This window comes from Thamnophis elegans, chromosome 9 (assembly GCF_009769535.1).
Source record: "Thamnophis elegans isolate rThaEle1 chromosome 9, rThaEle1.pri, whole genome shotgun sequence".
Classification (NCBI taxonomy): Eukaryota; Metazoa; Chordata; class Lepidosauria; order Squamata; family Colubridae; genus Thamnophis; species Thamnophis elegans.
In genome coordinates, this window is record NC_045549.1 from 73,524,722 (window position 1) to 73,550,176 (window position 25,455).

The 25,455-nt window shown below is 44.1% G+C and overlaps 1 protein-coding gene across 1 annotated transcript; it reads left to right on the forward strand.

Moving 5' to 3' along the window:
* Positions 1 to 2,821: 2,821 nt before the first annotated feature.
* On the forward strand, positions 2,822 to 23,485 carry CHRNA9 (cholinergic receptor nicotinic alpha 9 subunit). The gene is given in 14 exon segments (XM_032223677.1): positions 2,822 to 3,104; positions 5,616 to 6,426; positions 6,471 to 6,535; positions 12,475 to 12,620; positions 14,162 to 14,198; positions 14,201 to 14,315; positions 16,450 to 16,744; positions 16,746 to 16,832; positions 16,834 to 16,984; positions 18,214 to 18,228; positions 18,231 to 18,434; positions 18,437 to 18,585; positions 18,587 to 18,759; positions 23,389 to 23,485. Coding segments are annotated over 14 exon segments (2,628 nt in total).
* The last annotated feature ends 1,970 nt before the right edge of the window (positions 23,486 to 25,455 follow it).

Sequence of the window (25,455 nt, forward strand, 5' to 3'; positions counted from 1 at the left end):
TTTTTCCTATAACCAGGATGGATGTTATTATTAACATTATTAAGTACATGAAGTTTGATGTTAGATCTTTCTTTTCACACACTAAGAACACTATTATTTTTGAATTAAGCCAATATAAAAAAGTTATCTTGCCTGTGTTGGACACAAACGCTTGCACTTTCAGGCATCATATGTAAATCTAAATACAGGTAGTCCTCAACTTAGGCCCACAATTGAGTCCAAAATTTATGTTGCTAAGCAAAACAATTGTTAAGTGAATTTTGTCCCGGCAGGACCTTTATGCCTCAGTTGTTAAAGGAATCACTGCAGTTAAAGTTAGTGAAACAGTTGTAACTTTGAACGGTCAGTAAATGAACTGTTGTAATTCAAGGACAACTGTACATCTTAGTTCTCTAGTCAAATTGCAAAGAAGTGGCCCCCTCTTTAATAGCCCAGTTGATCACGTTTAACTATGGCTGTAAAATATACCTTTTTGCCAACATACTATTTTTTGTAAATAAAACCTGAACGGTTTTAGTATACAATAAAAAAAACATGTTAAAAGACAAATAACTTAAAGTCTGGCAGGTAGAAATAAATAGACACATTTGGAGATTTGGGGCTTGAACGATGAAATCCAACAGGATGTTGCCATAATTTTTCAAACACCCGCATCAAATTAAAAACTGTACTATAGATATTATATCTATTAAAATAGGAGTGGGATTGTTTTAAATAGGTAAATGTTTAATGAAACATGGTATTGCAATCTAGTGCAAGAGAAGCTAATTGGTTAACGTGATGGCACATACACTAAAGGAAACTGGGTAACCACAAAGATGTTTTTCTTTTTATACCGGAAACACCTGTCACTCCAAAGAAAATTAAAAAGTACTTCACTCAAACTGTCTTGGAGACAAACCAAACACTTTTCTTCCTATCAATACATTTTAATTTAATTCAACCAGGCAATTTATTTCAAGCAATTCTTCCTAATTGAAACAATGCATGGTCAGGAAAAGCAACAGCAGGACAGAGCTTTCTCAGAGGAAAACAGGCAGTTTCATATTTTTTATGAAGCTGATTGCTACTTGTGTTTACTCAGAAGTTACTCTGTCGCTGAATCCTGAAAATGTGTGTAGTTCTTAATTTCCAGGAAAGTGGGCTTTTTATTTATTTTGTTTAATAAATCCATACAATTATTTTTGGCAGAAGGGATTTTGCCTTCTTTCCAGGTCTAAAAGAGAGTGAATGACCCAAAATCACCCAACTGATTTCTGTGCCAAAGACAACACTAGAACTAAGATTTGTCCATTCTTAGTCTTGAGCCTTAACTGAAGTGAATCCTAAACTTTGCTTAACTGATCACATTGGCTAGCTTCAAATAACACACAGTCCAATTATTCAGGCACCCAGAGTTACATGGAATCTAAAGGAATCTATTTCCCTGAATTTGGGAGAAAAACAGTACTTGTTACCTTTGGCAAAAGTGAGGGGGGGGTTTATCCTTATCCAACAATAGGAATATACTTGAAATACAAGTATTTCAGCCAAAGCAAAATGTGTTTATTAAAAGGGGAGGGTACAGAAACCATTGATACATTATATATATATGATACATCAGAAAGCAATAATCAAACAGAAATCACTGATTACACATAGAATTGAAACACAGTAAATACTGATTAAAGTTAAAAAGTGGCTGGATTCCCCAGCCGCTTGTTAGTCCAGCTGGATTTGTATCTTAAAAATTGCAACTGTATTTCTTTTGTATCTTTCTTAAAACTTGCATTGTGTTTTCAAGGACTGACTTGGGTTGTGAGCCGCCCTGAGTCCCTTCTGGGAAAAGGGCGGCATAGAAATATAATAAATTCAATTCAATTTAATTCAATTTATTCAAGGACTTCCAGAATACAGTTGATTGTCCAATTGCTGAAAAAATTAGTTGTCACATACTAAAAAAAATGGCCTGAGCTCAAAAGAAAAATGTTTTCTTGAACTTAGATTGCCATGCTAAAATGCTAATATTGAAGCCTAAATCCAAAGATGCTTTTTCCAACTGGACTTTGAATTAAATAAAATCCAGCTGCCATTTGAGGTGGGGTGGGGAATCAACTTCAGGATAACCATGACCTGGAGGATCTCCATATAAAATAACCCCCCCCAAAATTCCAGATAATATAATCGAACATCAGTCCTCCTGGAGGACTCCTTGGAGTTCATCCCAAAGGAGCTTTTTCAAGAAGCAACTGGACTTTCTGATTTTTCTTTGAATACATTTTGCTTCTCATCCAAGAATGAACTATAAATGAATCCTCCAATTTCTCACCTAAGCAGAATTTGGAGGAGGAAATATCTTTAGAGGCCTAACCAAATTAACTTGGGCTCCATTTTTTTTACAAGGGCCTTTGGTAAGGCTTTTTTTAAAAATCAATTAAAAAAGGATTTATTTGCTTGTTTTTAACCATTTAGTGGAGTGGGTGATTTTACAGGCAAGGGCCCAGCTTCTTTCAATAGTTGTTTCGTCAACTTCGTTATCAGCAACATTCCTAATCTTTAATCACATGAGCGGACGTCGGCCTCTTATCTAAAGTACCCCTCAATTAGCCTTGAACTGTTTTGAATTTCGCGCCTCTTAAGCCGACCCCACGTACACCCAAAGCAAGTGGCATGTCCATTTCAAAGAGGAGCCAATCAGAACACGCTAAGGACACACCCGATCGCTCATTGGCTCCCAGGAAATCCCACCGTCTTGCCTATAAAAGGGCCGCACTCGGGGCCTCACAACTCACCTCAGTCGGAGGAGACATCGCTGCTCGGTTCGGAGACGCCCGGTGTGAAAATGAGCCTCCTCAGCACCTTCATTTCCAGGCCCCGAGACATCAATTGCTGCTTCTGGGACATACTGCTGCTCCTCGCTAGGGAGCCGGACTTCGGATTCCTGCGGGATACGCTCTCCGCTCCTCCCGACGCCCCGGACGAGGCTTCGTCCGTCGACTCGCCTCACCGAGCCGAGACTTGGGAAGGCGGCTCAGAAGCGGCTGCTGCGCCGGAAAAAACCCCAACGGCTGAGGATTTACCTCCCGCTGAGGAAACGAGAGGATACCGCGGTCTCCCCGACGACGGTAAGTGGCGGGGTGGGAAGAAAGGGATCGGTTCTGTTTTGGGCATGCGCAGAAAGCGGCGCGTGCCGAGGGGAAGGGACCGTTTTCCCTCGTTTCTTTGAAAGTTACGAGCATGCGTGCTGAGGGCGAACTGGGTTTTTTCCCCCCCCTTTTTCCGGGCGCAAGCGCGAAGCTGTTTGCCTGTTTTCCTCTAATGCGCTTGCGCACCGAGGGCTGGAGGGAAAACCGCACGTGGCTTTTCGGCTGCCTGCGCTTTTTCACAGCGCTGGGAGATCTTCGTCTGAACGTGCTGTTTGTGATCTCGTGTGTTTGTGTGTGTGTGTGTGTGAGAGAGAGAGAGAGATGCAATTTGTTGCCGAGAACTGGGGGCTTGGGACTAAGGTCGAAAGCTTTTTTATTTTCGATCCCCTATGGGTTGCCTGATCCTTATTGACCTCGAGGGGACACACGTGTTTCTTAAGAATGCCCTTTATATGCGTGTTTTGCTTAAATCTCGCTCCCCTTTTCGGCTGCAGACCCAGCAGTGCGAAAAGTCCCTTTTGGGGAGTCGCAATGTAAGTTTGATAAATAAACATAATTTAAATTTAACTTAAGCAATTTAAAAACCAGGTAGGTCCAATGATTGCTGGGGGCGGGGGGGGGGCATTGTTTGCACTGCATGGACTTTCCATGCTGGTGTTGGAAGAAATGTCCTTTTGGGTTCGGCTCCAAGTGGGGAAAAAGACACTGGAGACATGGAGGCTGCTTGGAAAGATGGTTTATTAGTGGGCAGGACCACATGGCTTGGTCTCTCTAGGCTGCGTTTTGAATCCGGGTTTGGTTGAGTTCTCAGATGCCATGTGGCGGTTGGGTTATGCCTTAATCCCCTCACTCTGGAGCTGAAGGGGAGAACTCTTTATTATGTAAAGTAGACTAGCTCAGGCTTTAATGGCTCATTGACAAAGGGGGATGGACAGGAAGCTATTCTGTCTTTTAAAAACATGTTTCTTTTCACATCCAGAGAAATATTCTGCCCTTTCAATATTTCCTAGGATATTTCATTTTTCTGGGAGAGGGCTGGGTGATAACTTCCTACACTGGTCCTCCCCCCCCCCCCCCCCAAGTAAGCTTTAAAGCAGTGGCCTCCAGCTTTGCAAGGTTAAGCCTGGTAGATTGGTAAAGCTGGCTGGGGAATTCTGGGAGTTGCAAGTCCACCAGGCTTAGCTGCCAAGGTTGGAGGCCCCTCTTTTAAAGCACACCCTGCTTTTACTGTGCTGCATTGCATGGGAATGTAACTGCAAATGGCCTCTTAACTAGACACAAGGACAGTTTTCCCCCAATGCCATCACTCTGCTAAACATCTAATTCCCACAACACGTATCAAATTATCTACTAAGACTGTATTGCTATTCTCTTCCTTCCTAGTACCTATCTCTTTCCACTTATGACTAACCATGTTGCTTGTATCTTTAAATTTTATATTTTGTTTCCTAGTATAATTTGATTGCTTATTAGTAACCTATAACTCACTATTATATCTTATGATTCTTGAATGTATTCTGTTTTCTTTATTTACACTGAGTATATGCACCAAGGACAAATTCCTTGTGTGGCCAATCACACTTGGCCAATAAAGAATTCTATTCTAATGGTTTTGCAACCCAGTTGCAGCAGGGGGAGTTGAGTTCTAATTTTTAAAAGATAGCAATAGCAGTTAGACTTATACAGCTTCATAGGGCTTCTCTAAGCCAGTGTTTTTCAACCTTTTTGTGCAGAGGCACACTTTTTTCATGAAAAAATCACGAGGCACACCACCATTAGAAAATGTTAAAAAAATGTAACTCTGTGCCTATATTGACTATATATAAAGTGTTTTTCCCACGGCACACCTTACACTATGTCACGGCACACTAGTGTGCCGCGGCACAGTGGTTGAAAAACACTGCTCTAAGCGGTTTACAGAGTCAGCATATCGCCCCCACAGTCTGGGTCCTCATTTCACCCACCTTGGAAGGATGGAAGGCTGAGTCAACCTTGAGCAGGTGAGATTAGAACCGCTGAACTGCAGATAACAGTCAGCTGAAGTGGCCTGCAGTACTGCACCCTAACCACTGCGCCACCTGGGCTCTTTTAGATGCAGGAAATATTTCTTTTACTACCTTGACTCAGCCTTCCATCCTTCAGAGGTGGATGAAATAAGGTTCCAAATTGTTGGGGGCAAGAGGCTGACTCTGTAAACAGATGAAAGAGGGCTGTAAAGTGGTATATAAGTGCTATTGCATTGATTTATTTAGAGAAAAATTTTATTCCTAGGTTAGCAATAGGTAAGGAACGATTGGGGGAACGGCTGGCAAATCTTCCTGACAATAAAAGTGTATATTTAAGAGGCCTTGGCTGCCATTTCAAATTGTACGTAAGTGTGTGTGCACTAGCTTGTTAGAGCCAATATCGCAAACCCTCAGTTTCTAGGCTTTCAAAATGTTGCTCTATGTGAATAGTGGCTGATGGTTTCATTTTTTTCCTTCTTTCTAGGCGAATGGGGTACTAGAGACGAAGCCTCCCGTGGTTCCCTGCCCCATGATGTAGCCCGGTGGTCTATACGGGCCCTGCGCCTAGTGGAGAGGTCAGGGCACCCCACGATTTGGAAGATGTACAATGGGGGCTTGCTGCTGTTCATTGCCTACCGAGAAACTGACCGCTTCCCCTCCATGTGGCCCATCCCAGGATACCAGATCAGAGGCTTTCTGCTCTCTCTGGATGCGGAAGGTGTCGCCGCGCCCAGGATACTCTCCTACCTGTCCGGCCTTTCCTACCTATCCCAGACTTTCCATTTCCAGGATCCGCTTCAAGACTTATTCACATCCCGCATGATCGCCGGGATACAGTGGCAGCGAGAACCTCCACTCCCGGTGACCTTGGATATCCTGGAGTCGTTGCTGGACGCCCTCGAAGGAGTCTGCGCGTCTTTCTACGAGTGCCTGATGTTCCGGGCGGTGTTTTTGCTGTCTTTCCACGCAGCGCTGCGCCCTAAAGAGGTGGTGGCTAAGTCCTGCACAACTTTCTATCCAGACCTCCTTTGCTTGGATGACATTGAAGTGGAGGAAAACCGTGTCGGGCTTCGTATAGCGGCTCCTCAGATGGGCGCAGGGCGCTTCACGTACTGGTTGAGATCCTCTGAGCAACCTTCACTTTGTCCTGTACTGGCAGTTAAAAATTATTTGGCGGTGCGGCCTCACGGTGAAGGACCTCTCTTCCTGTATGACGACTGGCACTTGCTGTGCAAACTGAGGTTCATGGAAGTTTTTTACGACGCCCTGAGAAGACTGGATCTCCCGGCACAACGGTATCGCATACACTCTTTCTGGCTGGGTTCTCTCGCACATGCAGTGTGCTCCCACTTCCCAGAGACGATTATTCTCCATTTGGCCAGGTGGCCATGCAGACCACTTCAGGCAAGGCCAGTAGTTGCTGGCCAATTTTAAAAGTCAAAATTGTATTGGCTTTCCTACAAAGTTTGTCTTCCTATGGACTGCGCTTAATTCTTTTAATAACTTAAGAGCCGATAACCCGGTCTTGCCCGGGTATTGATAGAGTGAAAATGTCTGGACCAAACCTAAGTTTTAATGTTAGATTTTCCCCCTTAACAGAGAGAGCCCCCTTGTGGAGTACTGTGAAGCCATTAGCATGGCAACTCCACTGCCCTGTACAGTAGAAGCCATTTTAAGGCACAACAGGCTGTATCTTAACAGAACACACACCCGGAGGGTCTCGCCCCCCCTACCATATTTGTTTCCAGAGTGGAAGTCATCTGTGTACCAAGTTTGGTTGGAATTGCTCTCGCGTTCCAGAGTTATTCTGGAACACACAAACACACACAGCACTTTAGCTAGATTAGATAAATAGATTAGGTAGGTAGATAGATAGATGAGATAGATGAGATAGATAGATAGATGAGATAGATTAGATAGATAAGGTAAGATAAGAGTACATATATATACATACATTCCGGTGTGTGTATATGATGGTATTTTGGAATCAAACTTTCATAAGACTGTTTTCTAGGGAGACTGTTTTTTCTAGGGAGACAGTCATAACTTTTCCAATTTCATATTGAAACAATAGTCTCCATCTTGGGTCTGAAATTTTGCATGCTGTGCTGAAATTCACGCCTTTGTCGTGACTAGCATAAGTTTTTAAATTTCCTAGGGAAAAGCCATGTAACCATGAAGTGTGGGAGTGGTGTATATGCATTTACTGAGCTCAGTTTTTTTTAATACTCTTACATTGCCCAAGCAAGCACTACTGTGTTCCCCTCAACAGAAGGGATTAAAGTCTTCTTTGGTTCCTTAATTTGAGAAGGGAAAGGACTAGCGATTGTATTTTATATAATGTATTTGCCTATAGATAGAACCCCAAATGTATTTGGAATACTGTTCCTGCATTTTAATGTTTTGCTCAATGAATTTTCTTCTTTGCTACAAATGGATTTTGTAATGCTGAATAAAGTATATCTAAAACTTCAATGGTATCGAGATTTTAATTTCTAAAGCTTTTTACTCTTGTCGCTCTCTCTGCTATTGCTCAATATATAAAATTTAACATTTCATCATCTCCCTTGGGATTCTCTGGTTCATTTTCTCCATGCCTGGCAACTGAAATGGAAGACGGGCATGGGATAGCACAGGAAAACTGCATTCCTACACATGCATTCAGTTTGGCAGCTACTAAGATTTAGGGAGATAGTCAAGGTGGTTATCCCCAAGGTGCTTGCTTCTCACCGAAGAAGCTTCTTCACCTTTAGCGGGTTGTTAAAGTCACCTGGAGATCATCAGGGTCACCTGAGTGGTGCATATGGGTGTGGAACCTTCTTGGAACTGTTGAAAGGAGTGTTGTAAGCTGGAGATAACCAATATACAACATTATCTATCTCCAATCAGACTTCCATGCAGGGGTAACCACCTAGGTTGTGTTTTGAGTCCCAGCTTGGTTGAGCCTTGCTGGGTGATGTAATCTTAGCAGTTAGACTTAAATACCGCTTCATAGGGCTTTTAGCCCTCTCTAAGCGGTTTACAGAGTCAGCATATTTAGGAGCCAAGGTGGCGCAGTTAGGAGCCAAGGTGGCGCAGTTAGGAGCCAAGGTGGCGCAGTGGTTAAATGCAGCACTGCAGGCTACTGCTAGATCAGCAGTTCAGCGGTTCAAATCTCACCAGCTCAGGGTTGACTCAGCCTTCCATCCTTCTGAGGTGGGTAAAATGAGGACCCAGATTGTTGGGGGCAATATGCTGACTCTCTGTAAACCGCTTAGAGAGGCCTGAAAGGCCTATGAAGCGGTATATAAGTCTACTGCTATTGCTATTGCTATATTGCCCCCAACAACAATCCGGGTCCTCATTTTACCCACCTCGGAAGGATGGAAGGCTGAGTCAACCCTGAGCCGGTGAGATTTGAACAGCTGAACTGCAGAAGTCAGCTGAAGTAGCCTGCAGTGCTGCATTTAACCACTGCACCACCTCGGCTCTCTTCCCAGGTGGTGAGTCCTGTTGCTAGATGGGTAGAGGGCTAATGCTATCTTTGTTGGATCTTGGATTGCGGGCATTTGCCTATGAATAGACATAGCAGCCAAGAAATTAAGACGCTCCTGGGGAGGAAAGCTAATGGCAAAAGTGCGTCTAGTCAAGGCTGTGGTATACCCAGTTGCAATGGATGGCTGTCAAGGTTGGAGCATAAGGAAGGCTGAGCACCAAAGAATGGAGGCCTTTGAACTCTGGGGCTGGAGAAGACTCCTGCATTGAGTCCCTTGGACTGCAAGGCCATCCAACCGGTCAGCCCTAGAGATCAATCCTGACTGCTCTTTAGAAGGCCGGATCCTGAAGAGGAAACTCAAGGACTTTGGCCACCTAATGAGAAGGAAGGACTCACTGGAGAAGAGCCTCATGTTGGGAAGACGGAGGGCAAAAGAAGAAGAAGGGGACGGCAGAGAAGGAGGTGGCTGGATGGAGTCACCGAAGCAGCCGGTGTGAGCTTAAATGGACTCCAGAGGATGGTAGAGGACAGGAAGGCCTGGAGGAACATCCATGGGGTCGCGATGGGTTGGGCACGACTATATAACTAACAACAAGAAGATACCCAAAATACAGATTCTGGGAAAAATGCCTCAAGACGAATTCCACTATAATCAGCCCTTTAAGCGTGAGCTTAAATGGACTCCCGAGGATGGACAGGAAGGCCTGGAGGAACATTGTCCATGCAGTTGCGATGGATGGGACACAATTTGCAATTACCAAGACCTAGCTATCTCTCTGTCTCTTAAGGGGCTGACATCTGCTGTTTGTGCTATTGAAGAGGGTGGGGTTATTAAAAGTGAGTCTGTTTCCTGCCTAAAAAACACGTTTCCCCATTTCTCATCCAGGGTGAAATATAATATTCTGCCTTTTTAAATAATTCCTAGTGTTGAAAGAAATGTCCTTCTGGGTTCCGCTCCAAGTGGGGAAGAAGACACTGGAGACATGGAGGCTGCTTGGAAAGATGGTTTATTGTTGGACGGGGCCGCATGACTTGAGCCCTGAGCAGAAAAGGTGATCACATGCTTCAATGTTGGTGGAGAAGAAGAGAAGGGCTGAAGGAGGGGCTTGCTAGGCTTTTTATACCCTGTTTAGTCCCACCTCTCTGTTTCCTGTTCCTGTGTAAGAAATGTATTCTGATTGGTTGTCAGACTCCCACGGTGACATGCAGGGGGCTACTCTCTAGGCTGTTTTGAATCCGGGTATAGATGAGTTCTCAGATGCCATGTGGAGAATTGAGTAACGTTCCAATATCCCTTCCCCCTGCAGCTGCAGCGGAGAAGTCTTTATTATGTAAAGTGGGCTAAGCCTGGCCTTCTCAATGGCCTATTGACAAAGTGGGGTTGGGCAGGAAGCTACAGGCAACTATTCTGTGTTTTAAAGCGTGTTTCTTTCTTTTCACATCCAGAGAAATATTCTGCCTTTTCAATATTTCCTAGGATATTTCATTTTTTTCTGGGAGAGGGCTGGATAACTTCCCACACTAGAATATTTCATTTTTCTAGGAGAAGAAGGGGTGGGTGTTAACTCCCTACACAACTGTGGGGACGCCTTCCACGGGAGAGTGCGCGCATGTAATTCTAGGAACCGGGAGAAATGTGAGCGCTGAGCTGAACTCCCGTGGCTGGTTTCATCCCCATCCCCTTCTATTTGTTCCTTTGGGTGGCTCGTTCTCAAGTTACCTGGCAGAAGGCAAGCAAGATCACAAGACGAAAAAATACAAACCGATCCTACGGAAGCCCGGCCAATCTTGCTGCAGATTGTGCTGGCTTTGCAAAGCAGAATAATGGATCTCGTCACTGGTAAAGCGTCGTAATTTGTGTCCGTCTCTGCCATGAGGGCTATTGGCATTTTCTCGCTTGTGGTTTTCACAGCAAGAATGCTTCAAGGTAAGTAGGGAATTTTTGGCAGCCGGAGGAACAACGGGGAGAAAAGCGAGCACCAAATTGATTCACTGCAGTGCTATCAGTCACTTTATAGATCAGTGGGAATCGTAGCTTCCAGAAGGAACCAATTATTTTGTACAGTCAGAATTGGAAAGGACCTTGTAGGTCGTCAAGTCCAGCCCTCCACCCAATCGGGAGACCCTACGCCATTTCTGACAGATGCAGTCCAGTCTCTTCTTGAAAGCTTCCAGGGATGAAGCTCCCACAACTTCTGAATAACAGAATAATAACAGACTAAAAGAGTTGGAAGGGACCTTGTAGGTCATCTAGTCCAGCCCTCCACCCAATCAGGAGACCCTATACCATTTCTGACAGTCCAGTCTCTTCTTGAAAGCTTCCAGTGATGAAGCTCTCACAACTTCCGAAGGCAACTTCTGTTCCATGGGTTGATTGTTCTCACTGTCAGGAAATTCCTCCTTATTTCCAGGTTGAATCTCTCCTTGGTCAGTTTCCATCCATTATTCCTTCTCTGGCCTTTGGGTACCTTGGAAAATACTTCACCCCCTCCTCTCTGTGGCATCCCCTCAAGTATTAGAAGACTGCTATCATGTCTCCCCTGGTCTTAATCCTTGAGTTACGACCCCAAATTGAGCCCAACATTTTATGTTGCTAAGTGAAACATTTGTTAAGGGGAGTTAAGCTCCCCTTCAGGAACTTTCTTTCTGTTAAGTGAATTGGTGCAGTTAAGTTAAATGAATGTTGCTCCATTTCATTGCCACCATCTTTAAGTGAATCAGTGCAGGTTTTTTTTTTAAATATATCTTTATTGGTATATTTTTTTTCTTTAAAAACATAAATTCCATGTCTATTTGAACAGCGTATTTGTCTGGGCATAATTTTAAATAAAGGTACTACGATAACCATAATCGTACTAGTAATCTTAATAAACACATCAATATTAATCTTAAATAATAAAACAATTAAATTGTCCATCTTGCAAAATTTTCCATGCAAATTTTTATTATTCTCTTTGAATTCTTTTTAAATTCTAACCTCTGTTTTTGTTAGTTAACCACTGGTAAAATATATCCCATCAGAGGTGGGTTGCTCCCAGTTTGGCCAAACCAGTAGTAGCAGCGGTGAGAGGCTCCGCCCACCCACACTGACGCTTCTGCGCATGCGTGCGCGAGCAAACCAGTAGTAAACTGGTTAACAACCCACCACTGCATCCCATGTTAAAAAGTATTCTGTTTTTTCCTTTTCTTTTATTTTAAGTGTCAATCTATCCATCTCAGCACATTCTAATATTTTTTTATTGCACTTTCATCTGTCTGAAATAATAAAGGCATAGTTGTTAAACTGGTAACCCTGTTGTTAAGTGAATCTGGCTTCCCCATTGACTTTCTTTGTCAGAAGGTCGCAAAAGTGGAACACATGACCCCCAGACACTGCAATGGGCCATAAATATGAGCCAATTGCTGAGCATCTGAATTTGGATCCGTGACCATGGGTATCTGGGAATTATAGTCGTAAGTGAGGATCCAGAGGTGGTATTCAGCAGGTTCTGACCAGTTCTGGAGAACCGGCAGCAGAAAATTTGCGTAGTTTGGAGAACTGGTAAATACCACTTCTGGCTGGCCACGCCCCCATCTATTCTCTGCCTCCCGAGTTCCAGCGGATCAGGAGGGAATGGGGATTTTGCAGTATCCTTCCCCTGGAGTGGGGTGGGAATGGAGATTTTACAGTATCCTTTCCCTGCCATGTCCAAGCCACGCCCACCAAGCCACACCACACCCACCGAACTGAGAGTAAAAAAATTTGAAGCCCACAATTCCCTGAATTTTTCCATCTTGCTGCCGGTCAATTCCCCTGAACACAACAATTGTTTGCACGTGTCTTTTTCCAAACATCTGTTTTGAACAATTTAAATTTGGCTCCACCCAGGCACCGATGCGGCCCAAGGAAAATATGCTCAGAGGCTGTTTAATGAGCTGTTTAAAGACTACTCCAATGCTCTCCGGCCTGTGGAAGATACAGATATGGTTCTGAATGTTACCCTTCAGATCACGCTTTCCCAAATCAAAGATATGGTAAGCATCGAAATAATGTAGGCAGAACCATAAACGTTTTGAACTTTCCAATTCAGATCTTGTTGGAATTTAAGAAGTTATATACAGAATTAACAGTGTAGGAAGGGACCTTGGAGGTCTTCTAGTCCAACCCCCTGCTCAGGCAGGAAACCCTACATGACTTCAGACAAATGACTATCCAACATCTTCTTAAAGACTTCCAGTTTGGGGCATTCACAACTTCTGGAGGGAAGTTGTTCCACTGGTTAATTGTTCTGTCAAGAAATTTGTTCTTAGTTCTAAGTTGCTTCTTAGTTTCCACCCATTGCTTCTTGTTCTGCCTCTCAGGTGCTTTGGAGGAGAGGTTGACTCCCTCTTCTTTGTGGCAGCCTCTGAGATATTAGAAGATTGCTATCATGTCACCCCTAGTCCTTTTCTCTGGACTAGCCATCTCTGATTCCAGCAACCGTTCTTCATATGTTTGAGCCTCCAGTCCCCTAATCCTCTTTCTTGCTCTTCTCTGCACTCTTTCCAAAGTCTCAACATCTTTTTTTTATAATGTGGTGACCAAAACTGGATGCTGTATTCCAGGTGTGGTCTTTTATAAATGGTATAAATACTTCTCATGATCCTGATTCTATCTTTCTGTTTATACAACCATGGAATTGCATTAGCTTTTTTTTTTTTAGCTGCTGTGACACACTGTTGGCTCATATTTAGGTGATGGTCCATTACAGTGGTGGGTTTCAAAAACTTTGGAACCTACTCTGTGGGTGTGGCCTCCTTTGTGGGAGTGGCTTGCCGGCCATGTCACCTGGTGGGAGTGGCTTGCCAGCCATGTGTTTCTTTCTCTCTCTCTCTCTCTCTCTCTCTCTCCTTCCTTTTTCTCTCTGTCCCTTTTTCTTTCATCTCTCTCTCACTCTTTTTCTTTCTTCTTTCTTTTCGTTTCTTTCTTTCTTTCTTTCTTTCTTCCTTTCTTTCTCTTTCTCTCTCTCTCTCTGTGTCAGTCTGTGTGGTCTGTGTGTGTGTGTGTGTGTGTGTGGCAGTGGTGAGTTTTCAAAATTTTGGAACCTCTTCTGAAGGTGTGGCCTGCTTCCCCGGGGTCCACTGGTGGAACCTCTTCTAACCGGTTCGGTAGATTTGACGAACCGGTTCTACCGAACTGGTGCGAACCGGTAGGAACCCACCTCTGGTCCATTAGGACTCTAAAAATCCCTCTCACAGTTACTGTTTTTGAGCCTGGTTGACCTTTCAGGTGCCACGCCCCCGGGGCCATCACAGCCTGCCTTTAATCATCTACAATCACAATAGGAGAGAATTTGAAGGGATAGAAAACATCAGGAAGTCTGGAGTGATGGACTGACCACAGATAATACTAGATGAACCACCAGCCTAAACTGGTATCAGACAGTCTGGTCTGCAATACACTTGATGCCTAATAAAATTATACCTAAGAGCAATAATAACCAAATGGAGCAATTGATTTCTTTTTTTATTTAGAGATTTAAGTTCTGGCAGGTCGGATAAACACCTTCCAAGTTAAGGCTGTAATTATCTTCTAGGATGAGAGAAACCAAATTTTGACAGTCTACCTGTGGATACCCAGACGTGGCACGATGCCTATCTCAAGTGGGACAAAGACAGATACGATGGATTAGATTCCATCCGGATCCCCAGCAATCTGGTATGGAGACCAGACATTGTACTCTACAACAAGTAAGTCTGTCTGGGATGCCAAATGTTTTCCTACCGGTTCTATGAGAGCACTTTGTGCGCATGCATGGCTAACACACGCTTTGCGCATGATGCGCAGCACTCAAAGACTGCCCTCGGTGTCACGCGCGGTGAGCTGAGCTGTTGTTTAGCTCAGCTGAAACACGGCAATCAGCTGAGCTAAAGAAACAAGAGAATATAGGACAGAGAACGGCGGGGATGGGAGGGTTAGGGCAAACTTTATTCCCTCTGGGAGGGGCCATTCACCGTCCACCTGTGGCCTTATTCCCAAGTCAAGCCCTGTTCTTTAGCTGTTCCCTTCGTCTGGCAACTCTGCATGCGCACTCTGGGAACAGGCTCCAGCTGTTCTTCTGCCTCACTGATATCTGACTCCGAAGGCAGCTGATAACTGGCATATTGGCTCTGGCCCCCTCTCTGCCTCCGACACAGAGCCCTCATCAGAGGCCTTCCCCAGACTCCAGGACTGAGCCATGTTCCTCCCCAACCTCCTCACTTTCCGAATCGGCTGCCTGCTCCGCTGGCTACTGGCGAGCCACAACAGCAACTCTCCTAGTCAAGATAATCCCACTTCTCATAACATTGGGTCATCCCAAGAATCCATTAGAGAAAGGAAAATAAATAAGGGCAACATCAGAAAGGAGGGAGGAAGAGATGGGAAAGGAAGAAAGGGTAACGCAAAGGAAGTAGGGGAAGGGAATTAAGAGAAGGAGAGAGGGTAAGAAAGGAGGAGAAGAGAGAAGGAGGAGAGGGGGAAGGGGGGAAGAAGAAAGGAGGGAGGATGAGGAGGGAAAGGAAGAAAGGGAAAAACAGAGGAAGTAAAGGAGGGGAATTAAGCGGGGGAGAGAGGGTAAGAAGGAGGAGAAGAGGAGGGGGAAAGAGAGGGGAAGAAGAAAGGAGGTAGGAAGAGGAGGGAAAGGAAGAAAGGGTAAAGCAGAGGAAGTAAGGGAGGGGAATTAAGAGTAGGAAAGAGGGGAGGAAGGAGGAGAAGAGAGGAGGAGAGGGGAAAGAGAGGGGGAAAAGAAAGAAGGGAGGATGAGGAGGGAAAGGAAGAAAGGGTAAAGCAGAGGAAGTAAGGGAGGGGAATTAAGAATAGGAAAGAGGGGAAGGAGGAGGAGGAGGGGAGGGGGGAAGGGGGGAAGAAGAAAGGAGGGAGGATGAGGAGGGAAAGGGAGAAATAGTAAAGCAGAGGGAATAAGGGAAGGGAATTAAGAATAGGAAAGAGGGTAAGAAGGAGGAGAAGAGGGGAAGGAGGAGGGGGAAGAGAGGGGAAGAAGAAAGGAGAGAGGAAGAGGAGGAAAGGAAGAAGGGTTAAGCAGAGGAAGTTAAAGGAGGGGAATTAAGAATAGGAAAGAGGGTAAGAAGGAGGAGAAGAGAGGAGGAGAAGGGGAAAGACAGGAAGAAGAAAGGAAGCGAGGATGAGGAGGGAAAGGAAGAAAGGGTAAAGCAGAGGAAGTAAGGGAGGGGAATTAAGAGTAGGAAAGAGGGGAGGAAGGAGGAGAAGAAGGGAGGAGGAGAGGGGAAAGAGAGGGGAAGAAGAAAGGAGGGAGGATGAGGAGGGAAAGGAAGAAAGGGTAAAGCAGAGGAAGTAAGGGAGGGGAATTAAGAGTAGGAAAGAGGGGAAAGAGGAAGAGAAGAGGGGAAAGAGAGGGGGAAAAGAAAGGAGGGAGGATGAGGAGGGAAAGGAAGAAAGGGTAAAGCAGAGGAAGTAAGGGAGGGGAATTAAGAGGAGGAGAGAGGATAAGAAAGAGAAGAAGGGAGGACGAGAGGGGAAAGAGAGGGGAAGAAGAAAAGAGGAAGAATAAGGAGGGAAAGGAAGAAAGGGTAAAGCAGAGGAAGTAAGGGAGGGGAGTAGGAGAGGGGCAAGGAGGAGAGGAGTGGGGGAAAGGGGAGAGGAAGAAGAAAAGGGGAAGGAGAGGGAATGGAGAAGGTAGAGAAAGGAGGTTGACGACCGGAAGGAGGAAGACGGAAGGAGTAGGGTTGTTTGCAAAACAAGATTGAGACAAAAGGGACTCCAGCCATGTTTTCTATATTTGTAAGAAGATTGTGATGAATGTCAATAGTGAAAGAGATAAATGTCATTAATATTGCTGTGTACTCTTCCGTCTTTTTGTTTTAGGGCCGATGAGGACTTTTCTGAACCGGTGAACACCAACATCGTCTTGAGGTCCGATGGGAAGATCACTTGGACGCCCCGGCCATCAACGAAGAGCTCCTGCGTGGTGGACGTATCCTACTTCCCTTTCGACAGCCAGCAGTGCAACCTGACCTTTGGTTCTTGGACTTACAACGGGGACCAGGTGGACATCTTCACCATGTTAGACACCGGCGACCTCTCCGACCTCATAGAGGATGTGGAGTGGGAGATCCATGGCATGCCAGCTGTGAAGAACGTGATTACTTACGGCTGCTGCTTCCGAGCCTTATCCAGATGTTTACCTTCACTCTCATCTTGAAAAGGAAGTCTCGTTCTATATATTCAACCTGCTGCTTCCTTGTCTCTTTGATATCGTTCCTTGCTCCGCTGGGATTCTACCTTCCTGCAGACTCGGGAGAAAAAGTCTCTCTCGGGGGTTACGGGCTGCTTTCTCTAACCGTCTTCCAGCTCATGGTTGCGGAAAGCATGCCTCCTTCCGACAACGTGCCCTTGATAGGTAGGTATTTGCACGTATTTGCCGTATTTTTTCGGATTAAAGACGCACCGGGATATAAGGACACACCTAGATTTAGAGGAGGAAAACAAGAGAAAATATAGTTTTTTCCTCTCCCCGCATCCCGGTTTTCGCCCTCCCCAGCTCCCAAAAACACTCTGCAGGCCAAAAAAACAGGCCCGTTTTTGGGACTCCCGAATCCTCCGCGTATCCTGTCTTTGCCTAAAAATGATTTTGGTCTCCGGAAGGCTCCGCGTGTCCCGCTTTTGCCCCCATGTCCCAGAAGCATTCTCACAGGCCAAAAACAGTCCCTTTTGTGATGAAAACGAGACACGCGTTTCAACAAAGATGTTGTAGAATTAAAAAAAAAAAAACATTTTAAAACACAAATCGGATTGCACCTGGCTGTTTTTGGAGACAGCCCACTAAATGGGAGAAACAGTAGTTTGAAGATTCATTCTCTCTCTCTCTTTCTCTGTTTCTTCTCTCTCTCTCTATGTCTCTCTTGTTTTCTCTCTCTTCTGTTCTCTCTCTCGTCTCTACGTCTCTCTCTCTGTTTCTCTCTCTGTTTCTCTCTCTGTTTCTCTGTCTCTCCCAACGTCCTCTCTCTCTGTTTCTCTTTTCTCTCTCTCTGTCGTCTCTGTCTCTCTCTGTCTCTCTCTGGTCTCTCTCTGTCTCTCTCTCTCTCCTTAATGAGTATTTTTCAGACTCATGCACATAAAGGTAATACGGGTAATTCTGACTTGGGATCACAACTGAGAGCCACCTTTCTGTTGCTGAGGAGTTATGCCTGGAGCACCGTATCTGAACAGAACCCGGTGCTCCCGCAGGCACCAGTATGCCCGTCACGGGGTGTACTGCCTGCAAACCCACCACTGCACCATCCCACGGTCAGCTAATTCACATTCGATGCCTGACTCACATTTACGACGGCCCCACCGTGCCCGTGTGTGTGTGTGTGTGTGTCACATGATCCCCTTTGGCGACCTTCTGCAATCAAGCAGACTCAACGGGGAAAACCAGATTTACTTAACAAACCGCGTTCCTAATGGAACAAGGGCAATGATTCGCTTAACAAAGGTGGCGAGAAAGGTCGTAAGACGGGGCAAAATTCACTTAACAAAGATCTCACGTAGTGACAGAAATTTGGGCTTGGTTTGCCGTCGTCCGCGGGGAACAACCTGTATTTCCCTTGTTCTATTTTTTTTGTGACCTAATTTTTATATCCTAAGGGAAATATTACATCGCCACATGACAATGATCACGCATCGACGGGCGCTAACCATCATTATAATGAATATTCATTATTGTGGCTCCGGAGCTAAGCCCGTCCCGCAGTGGGCCAGGGTGATCATCCTGGATTACATGTCCAAGATCTTCTTTGTGTACGACGTGGGTGAAAACTGCACCAGTTTGCAGTGTGCAGGAGAGCGGAATCGGCGTCACAACCAGCCCACGCCAGTCCAACAGAGCATGCGGACGTGAAGAGAGAAAGAAGGCGGTGGGTATCAGGGACGGGGACCCCCTCAAGAAGACGATGGATGGATGAGAACGAGACGAACGGACCTCGGATACGGGACCCAGAGGGCTGCTGCTCTTGTTACCAGAGCGTTGGTCAAGAACATTGAATACATCGCCGATTGCGTGCGGCGCCACAAAGCCAACCATGCCAAAGGCATGGAGTGGAAAAAAAAGTCGCAAAAGGTGATGGACCGTTTTTTCATGTGGATCTTTTTCATTATGGTCTTCTTCATGAGTGTTTTAGGGTTATCGGGAAAGCTTTTTAAGGAAAAAGAGAAAGAAAGAAAAAGAAAGAAAGAAAAAGACAGAAAGAAAGAAGAGAGAGAGAGATAAAAAGAAGAAAGGAAAGGGAAGGAAGAAAAAGAAAAAGAGGAAAAAAGAAGAAAGGAAGAAAATTGAAAGAAAGAAAGAAGAAGGAAGGAAAGAAGGAAGAAGAAAAATAGAAAGATGGAGAAAGAAAAAGAAAGGATGAAAGAAAGAAAGAAGGAAGGGAGAAATAAAAAGGAAGGAAGGAAAAAAGAAAGAAAAGGAAAAAAGAAGAAAGGAAGAAGAAAGAAAAAGGAAAGAAAGAAGAAGAAAGAAAGAAAGAAAGAAGGAAGGAAAAAGAAGGAAGAAAGAGAAAGAAAAAAGAAGAAGAAAGGAAGAAGAAAGGAAGGAAAAGAAAGAAGAAAAAAGAAAGAAAAGAGAAAGAAAAAAAGAAGGAAGAAGAAAGGAAGGGAAATAAAGAAGAAGAAGGAAAGAAAGAAAGAAGAAAGAAAGAGAGAAAAGAAGAAGAAAGGAAAGAAAGAAGAAGGAAGAAGAAGAAGAAAGAAAGAAAGAGACAGAGAAAGAAAGAAAGAAAAGAAAGAAAGGAAGAAGATAAGAAAGGAAAAGAAAGAAAGAAAAGGAAGAAAGAAAAGAAAGAAAGAAAAGAAGAAAGAAAAAAGAAAGAAAGAAAGAAAGAAACAGGGCTGCAATTCTAATACATGTTTCTGGAGATCATGGTTTTTAATTTTGAAAAAAATAATTTGATTTACCAATTTGAATTATTAAAATGATTCATTTAAAAATATTTATATATCTTTTTCTTTAACATACGATATGTATTTAGTAAACAGATACCAGGGTATTATCATATGTGGTGAACATGTCCAAAGGCAAAAATAGTTTGGACAAAACTACCTACATGGCTAGAGAAATGATAAAGCAACACTTACATTTAAAAGCCAGAAATATTTTGTTAGGTATCTTGCCAGAAAAATATGATCAATGTATTTTTTTTAATATATTTTTTAAATTAACAAACATGTAAAATACACAGACACAAAACTTAGATGTACACCACATTTACACAATACAATGCGAACAGGAGCTTCCTGTTCTTTCTAATAGCAATTATCAATCGATACCGCTCACCTTATATTATTTCCCCTTCTATTCTATTCATTTGGTTTCACCATTCTTAACCCTCTGATCAATGTATTTTTAATAGTACATTTTGCCGTATTTGCCGTACACTCCAGGGGAAGGATACTGCAAAATCTCCATTCCCTCCCACAAAAGGGGAAGGATACTACAAAATTTCCATTCCTTCCCACTCCAGGGGAAGGATACTGCAAATCTCCATTCCCTCCCCACAAAAGGGGAAGGATACTACAAAATTCCATTCCTTCCCACTCCAGGGGAAGGATACTGCAAAATCTCCGAATACTCAAAATTTCCGCTACCGGTTCGCCAGAACCTGTCAGAACCTGGTGAATATCTCCCCTTGATGTAAACAATCATACAAACCATCTCTAGATTTTAATGGCAGGTCCTTTGCGTAGAATAATTCAAGACGCAACGGAATCAGGATGCTCATACATAATAGAAGCCTCAAAGGATACAGGTGAAGGTAGAAGAACACCCTGCAAAGGGTCAGGTGGAGGGCAAACTCATCGGTTACTCAAGCCCATGCAGCCACATCAATCAAATCACAAAGATCTGACCCATTGGCAGCGAAAGGGTTTGAAGAGGAAAAAAAGGGAGAAAGGTTGCCAATATGTTGCACAGGAACGCATGCGAGAGATCACATCCTTCAAGTCAGTTGGGATAAATTGCTCCCATCTATTTCTATGTAGCCCTTAAGTAGATTTGATTCCCTACCAGGTGCATCAAGATTGCCTGGCCAAAATGGAAAAAGTATAGAATATTTTATTAAACATTTTTTTTAAAATAGGAAAACTATATATATATAAGAAGGACTAGGGAGACATGATAGCAATGTTCCAATATCTCAGGGGTTGCCACAAAGAAGGGAGTCAAGCTATTCTCCAAAGCACCTGAGGGCAGGACAAGAAGCAATGGGTGGAAACTAATCAAAGAGAGAAGCAACTTACAACTGAGGAGAAGTTTCCTGGCAGTTAGAATAATTAATCAGTGGAACAATTGCCTCCAGAAGTTGTGAATGCTCCAATACTGGAGGTTTTAAAGAAGATATTGGATAACCATTTGTGTGAAATGGCATAGGGTTTTCTGTCTGAATAGGGGGTTGGACTAGAAGACCTCCAAGGTCCCTTTCTAACTCTGTTATTCTGTATTTTCAAAGCAAAGAAAAACGAAGCATTTGGCTGGTAAGTCCTGGGCGAGAAGGCACTCAAAGTAGGGCATGATTCATCGCACCATCTTCATCCCCTCCCCCACCGTGTGACATGAGCTGTCCAAGACCTCTGTCACGAGAAAGGAAATATCTAGCAAACAAATATTTCAGTCCATGTATCTAAAAAAGGCTCAGGAGGGACGCCAAAGATTTGTAACGGTTTCCATGCTCAGAAAGTAATTTTTCTGCTGTCGGGAACTATTTTACTAAGTTAAAACCCTTACATATCATATTTCCTGACAGTTTAAAACCATTTGGAAAAAAAACATATCAGAGTAAGAGATGGAAGGGACCTTGGAGGTCTTCTAGTCCAACCCCCTTCTCAGGCAGGAAACCCTCAACCATTTCAGACAAATGGTTTTCCAACCTCTTGTTAAAAGCTTCAAGCTGGAGCAGCCGCAACTTCTGGAGGCAAGTCGATCCACTGATTAATTGTCCTCACTGTCAGCAAATTTCTCCTAATTTCTAGGTTGCTTCTCTCCTTGATTAGTTTCCATCCGTTGCTTCTAGTTCTACCTTCAGGGGCTTTGGAGAATAGACTTGACTCCTCCTCTTTGGGGCAGGCCCCTCAGATATTGGAATATGCTATCATGTCCCCCTAGTCCTTCTTTTCTTTAGATTAGCCAAACTCAAATCCTGCAGCCGTTCTTCCTACGTTTTTGTCTCCAGGCCTTTAATCATCTTAGTTGCTCTTCTCTGCATTTTTCCCAGAGTCTCAACATCTTTTTTATAATGTGGGGACCAAAACTGGATGGAGTGGGTTGCTCCCGGCAATACCGCCCGTTTGGTGTGCGCAAATATTTTGCATGCGTAGGCTTTTGCACAAAAATAGGTCTGTCCGTGCGCAAAAAAGGTTTAAAAAGGGGGAAAATATTACATTTGTGCAATTATAATTGTTCTGCACACGCGCACAACCGAAAATCAAGATGGCAGCCCCGTAGGAGAACTGGTTCGGGGGCGTGGCAGGCCTGGTTCGCGGCTGGTTCCAGAGACCCAGGCTGCCAAACCATTACTGGTTCAGCCGAACTGGTTTGAACCAGTAGAAACCGACCTCTGCTGTCCTCTAGATGTGGTCCTATGGCTTTAGAGTGACCATTGAAGCAGGGGTGGGTTCCGGCAGCCACTACTGCTGCCTTGCTCGTGGGCACGCAGCGCACGGATGTGCAGTACAATAAAAATTGTTCTGCGCCAGTGGTGGGTCCATGTGGACACCCGGCGACGTCCACATGGACGCGTGCAGCACACATGTGTCTTAGCACCTCCGTGAGCCTCCATGATGCTCCAGCTGCTCAGCGGAGTGTTGCACAGGCACTGAATGAGCCATGCGCAGAAACACTGAAGACTTAAAAGACCGGTAAGGAGCTTGGGCGGGGGCCCAAGGAGGGAGGACCGTACGGAACGATATCTGGTGCTCCGGGCAGGCTCAAGTACACCCGTACCGGGGTATACCACCTGCAACCACCACTGTTCTGCGCACAGAAGCCAAGAACAAAATGGCGCCGCCTATGGCGCAGCCAGGAGAACCAGTTCAGGGACGTGGCAGGCTTAGGTCATTGCCAATTCCAGCGACTCAGGCCGTCAAACCACTAGCGTTTTAGCTGAATCGGTCCGAACCAGTAAGAACCCGCGTTGATTCGAAGTTGCAACAGCACTGAAAAATGGAAACGTATGGCCATTTGTACAGTATGACCATTGCAGCATCCCCAGGGTCACGTGATGTAGAGTGGATGTTTGATAACTGACTTACTGACATCTTAGGTTAGTTGCAGTGTCCGAGGTCATTTTCCTCGTCATTCTGACATGCAAAGCAAATTCATTAATAGAACCGTGTTACTAATTTAACCGGCCGGGATTCACTTAACAAAAGCGGCAAGACAAGTTGTAAAATGGGGCAAAACTCACTTAGCAAATGTCTCACTTTAGCAACATAAATGTTGGGCTCAGTTGTGGCCATAAGGATGTGGACTACCTGTATTTTATCTCAACAATGTCTTCTAAAATATTGAATTTGCTTTCATGCAAACAATCTGCACTTCTATGAAACCTTAGTGCTCTCTGAGCTTGATTGTTTTCTTGCAGGCATTTCACGACCCAACTAGGTAATATCATCAGTGCTAGAAGGGAGTGGGGGGGAGGAGGAGGAGGAGGAGGAGGATTGAGGGGCTTTGCTTTCTGTTTATACTAGTGTTCTGACCTAGGCTTCACCAGCAGCAGGAAGCCGACTTTATCCTGATTAAATTTATTTAGCTTAAAGTAAATTCCTCTCCAGCAAAATCCGGCCAACGGTCTTTCAAGAGAGTTCACAGCTACAGACCTTATCAGGCTTGGAGAGCTGCCAGGCGATATCTTCCAACGCCATGCTGTAGCAGCAATTACTTGGTAAGAAGTCAGGAACAGATCTTCACCTAATGAATTAAACTAATTGTCTCCTGCAAACTCCCCTCCCTTGGCTCCTCTTTATCCTTGTGGGAGGGGCCATTCACCGTCACCTGTGCTTTACTCCCAAGTCACCCCTATTCTTTAGCTGTTCCCATTGTCTGGCAACTTTGCATGTGCACACTCCAGCTGTTCTTCTGCCCCACGGATGTCTGACTCCGAAGGCAGCTGATAACTGGAATACGGCCTGGTCCCCTCTCGCCTCTGATACAGAGCCCTCATCAGAGCCTTCCCCAGACTCCAGGACTGGCCCATGTTCTCCCCAACCTCCTCACTTTCCGAATCTGCTGGCAGCCCACAACACCTAGCTATTTACCATGCAGCATTGGTGGGGACTGTTTGTTTGCCTGAGTTGATAATTCCTTGTTTACGGTGTGTTTACTGTTTGATTGTTGGTCTAGTGTTAATCTTGGTGTCTTTTTTTCAAACAACTTTTTAAGTAGCTCAAAAATTGTACCACCGTTGACCATATTAAAAACAGTTGAATGAAAGATTCACTTACTGATAATATTTTATTCTGTCTAGTCCTTTAGCTCCCTCTAGTGCTCATTCTCAACATTCAAAGAATCTCACTTCCTCTACAATATGTATGGATTTAGTTCTTTTTCAGTTGTTCCCCATGGTATGTTTTTATTATATGCTTATTTTTTCCCAAAAATTCTACATCAACAGTACAAATTTTCCAAGTCCAATGATTCTCTATCCAGTGTTTTTCAACCACTGTGCCGCGGCACATTAGTGGCCGTAACATAGTGTAAGGTGTGCTGGGGAAAAACACCTTATATATAGTCAATATAGGCACAGAGTTAAATTTTTTAACATTTTCTAATGGTGGTGTGACTCGTGATTTTTTTCATGAAAAAAGTGTGCCTTTGCACAAAAAAGGTTGAAAAACACTGCTCGAATCCATTGGAATTTTAAAAGGCAGGACTAGAATCCCGTCTCTGGTAATCGGTCCAAAGTCATCAGTCAGCTTTCATGCCTGAGGGGGACTAGAACTCCCAGATTCCTGGTGATTGGCCCAGCACCCAGTTGGCTTTCATGACTAAGACAATCTCCTCTGAGTGGCCCAAAATCACCCAGTCTGCTTTTGTGCCTAAGGCCGGACTAGAACTCAAAAAACTCCTGGGGATTGGCTTAAAGTACTCAGCCAGTTTTCATTTGTAAGATGGAACTAGAATCAGGATCACCTGGTGATTGGGCCCCAAGTCACCCAGCTGGATTTCATGAATAAGGCAGGACTAGAACTCACCGCTGGGTTGATTGCCCAATGTCACCAGCTGCCTTTTGTGCCTAAGGTGGAACTAAACTTAGTGTCTCCTGGGTTCTAAACCCAGCGCCTTACGCTACACTAGCTGGTTGTGTTCCCTAAAAGACCCACAACCAGATTCTGCCAGACAATCCCAGCTCAGCAAATTTATACCAGAAACCTTTTGTGTTTGTGAACCAGGCATGGCAGGTAAATGGATTGAAAATTATATTCCTGTTATAAGGGGAAAATGGGTCAGCTGCTAGCTAGGTCAACACTTTTTTTAAAATCTAAAAAGGAGCAGAAAAAACAGCAAAACATTTGCATTATTACCAAGGCAATGGAGTTCACAGGGCTAAAAATACAGCTTATGTTACGGTTATATTAAGTAGACTCTTTGTATTTTGATAAGAAAACTCCTCCCAGATGGTGGCATGGTTGTGTGTTCGCAATTTTATTTATTTTAATTTATTTATTTTATTATTTTATAATGTAATATAATATATAACAGAGTTGGAAGGGACCTTGGAGGTCATCTAGTCCAACCTCCTGCTTATGCAGGAAACCCTACACTATTTATTTATTATTTTATATATCTTATTTATTTTATTATTTTTTATTTTATTATTTTATTTATTTATTTTATTTATT